General features: G+C 28.4%; 1 protein-coding gene across 1 annotated transcript in view; it reads left to right on the forward strand.

Moving 5' to 3' along the window:
- LOC107612692 (NADP-dependent malic enzyme) overlaps nucleotides 1-1,207 on the forward strand; it is an 8,260-nt gene extending 7,053 nt beyond the window's left edge. Inside the window, exon 21 of the mRNA XM_021108469.1 lies at nucleotides 1,005-1,207. Within this exon, the coding sequence (XP_020964128.1) occupies nucleotides 1,005-1,020 (16 nt within the window). The 3' untranslated portion in view covers nucleotides 1,021-1,207. The remainder of the gene's footprint in view (nucleotides 1-1,004) is intronic.

The raw sequence follows: 2,080 nt of genomic DNA on the forward strand, positions 1-2,080 counted from the left end.
GTTTGGATATCTCATGCAAAAAGATCTTTTTATCTATCAATTATGTTTGGGTATAACAATATAAAAGTACTTTTTTGTTTATTTATTACACGAAACACATCTTTTTTCTAAGGAAAAAAGATCTTTTAAAAAAAGATGTAAATTACAGCTTCTCAAAAAGGATGTTTTTTTTTTAATTTTTCTAGTGCTTTTACTTTTACTACTAGAAATTTGCCAAACACGCTAAAAAATAAAAAAAAAATCTTTTTTTATTGAAAAAAGATCTCTTTTTATAATGATTAATGATCTCCAAACAAGTTCTAAATACTTTTTTTTTCTGATTATTTCTAACAATATTATTTATTTATTATTATTATTATAGGGTTGGCCGTTGGCCACTCGCCTTCCACAACCCAAGGATTTGGTTAAGTTTGCTGAGAGCTGTATGTNNNNTTTAATCTTTTTTTTTTTTTATAAAATTATTACCTTTATTTTTGATAAAATCACTTTCAATTTTTTAATTTTTTTTAACCCCCTTGTACTTGTTCTGTTACTGTAAGTTATCATATATTGTATTGGGTAAGGGTTGGAATTAGGTTTGAGTAGGTTGGTGGTGTTAGTTTTAGTTGCCTAGTTGGACTATAAGGGTAGCTTGGTAATTTCTCATATCCATATGCAATGAAATTTATTTCCAAATATTTGAAAAGTAAGCATTCCCATGTGTTGAATATTTTATACAAGTCATATATATGATCATTTATTTATTTTTAATTGGAAGAGTAAAGAGTGTGTATATATATCTATATATATAGATGGAAATATTTCAAGTGCATCGGTACTACCGGTGTTTCAATTGTTTTAACCGTTGATTTAAATTATAAAAAATATATATAATATATATTAATTGAAATCAACGGTTAAAACAACAGAAATACTGGTGTTCTCCGGTGCACTTGAAATGTTTCCATATAGATATGGTTGGTGTTGAATTAATAAAATAAAATAAAATGAATCATGGCGTTGTGCAGACAACAGGAATGAATGAGCATCCAATGGTTGTGATGAATAAAGGAGGCTTTCTTGGAAATACTGGCAAGAATTAATTGTATTACGCGTCATGATAAATTAAATATGTTTTGACTTATATGGGAATAATAAATAATTTGCAACACTTGTGTTCCCTTGTGATAAATTAATTAATAGTAATTACTAATTAGCTTTCTGTTCTTGGCCTTCACTATTCTCTAACCTCTAACTTGCCGTATGATGCATCTCAATACATGAATTAATCATCCATTTCTTGCACGACACACACACACACACACACTTGCTATGTATTCAATTTTATCATTAATTAAGAAGGCTGGATTTTATTATCTTAAGTTAGTCTAGTAATTAGTTCATTTAGTCGAATAGTTAGTTCATTTGTTAGATTAAGTAAGTGTCGATAATTCGAGTTCTATTTTGTGTACGAAACAATCTATTAGCTATTCTTAAACTCCATTCGGATTCTATTTTGTGTACGTAACAATCTATTAGCTATTCTTAAATGGAGTTTAAATCTGTCACAGATTATATGCAAAATAAAAAATATATATTGAAAATAAACTAAACAATACATGTATTTAACTATTTATACACAAATATATAATTTTTTATATTATAAATCACAATAGTAGGAGTATCTAATCAATTGGAATTTAAAACAGGAAAAATTAAGTTTTAAGTGAGATTTTTTATAAGAGGATTTGCATTGCAGCATTTAAAATAGCATTTATAGTTGGGCTACCTTTCAATTCAAAATAGTTGTTGGTTCAAAAGTGTTATCATGGTCCTTAACATTGTGAGGTGGATAAGACATATAATTTGGGCCCATTACATTGGAAGAGGTTAACATAGCCGAGGTTGTCACATCATGGATCTAGGACACCCTTACTTGGGGTATGAATGCATCTCTTCCACAAAAATCCCATGATTGAATATCAAGTACACTCCATAGGATGGGTCACACGTTCTTTGAAATTTCTCACTAACCAAAAAAGATTAAAGATCAAAGCCATCATAGACTTGTGTTGTCTTAATCTCTTACCATGCGAAAAAA

Source organism: Arachis ipaensis, chromosome B08 (assembly GCF_000816755.2).
Source record: "Arachis ipaensis cultivar K30076 chromosome B08, Araip1.1, whole genome shotgun sequence".
NCBI lineage: Eukaryota > Viridiplantae > Streptophyta > Magnoliopsida > Fabales > Fabaceae > Arachis > Arachis ipaensis.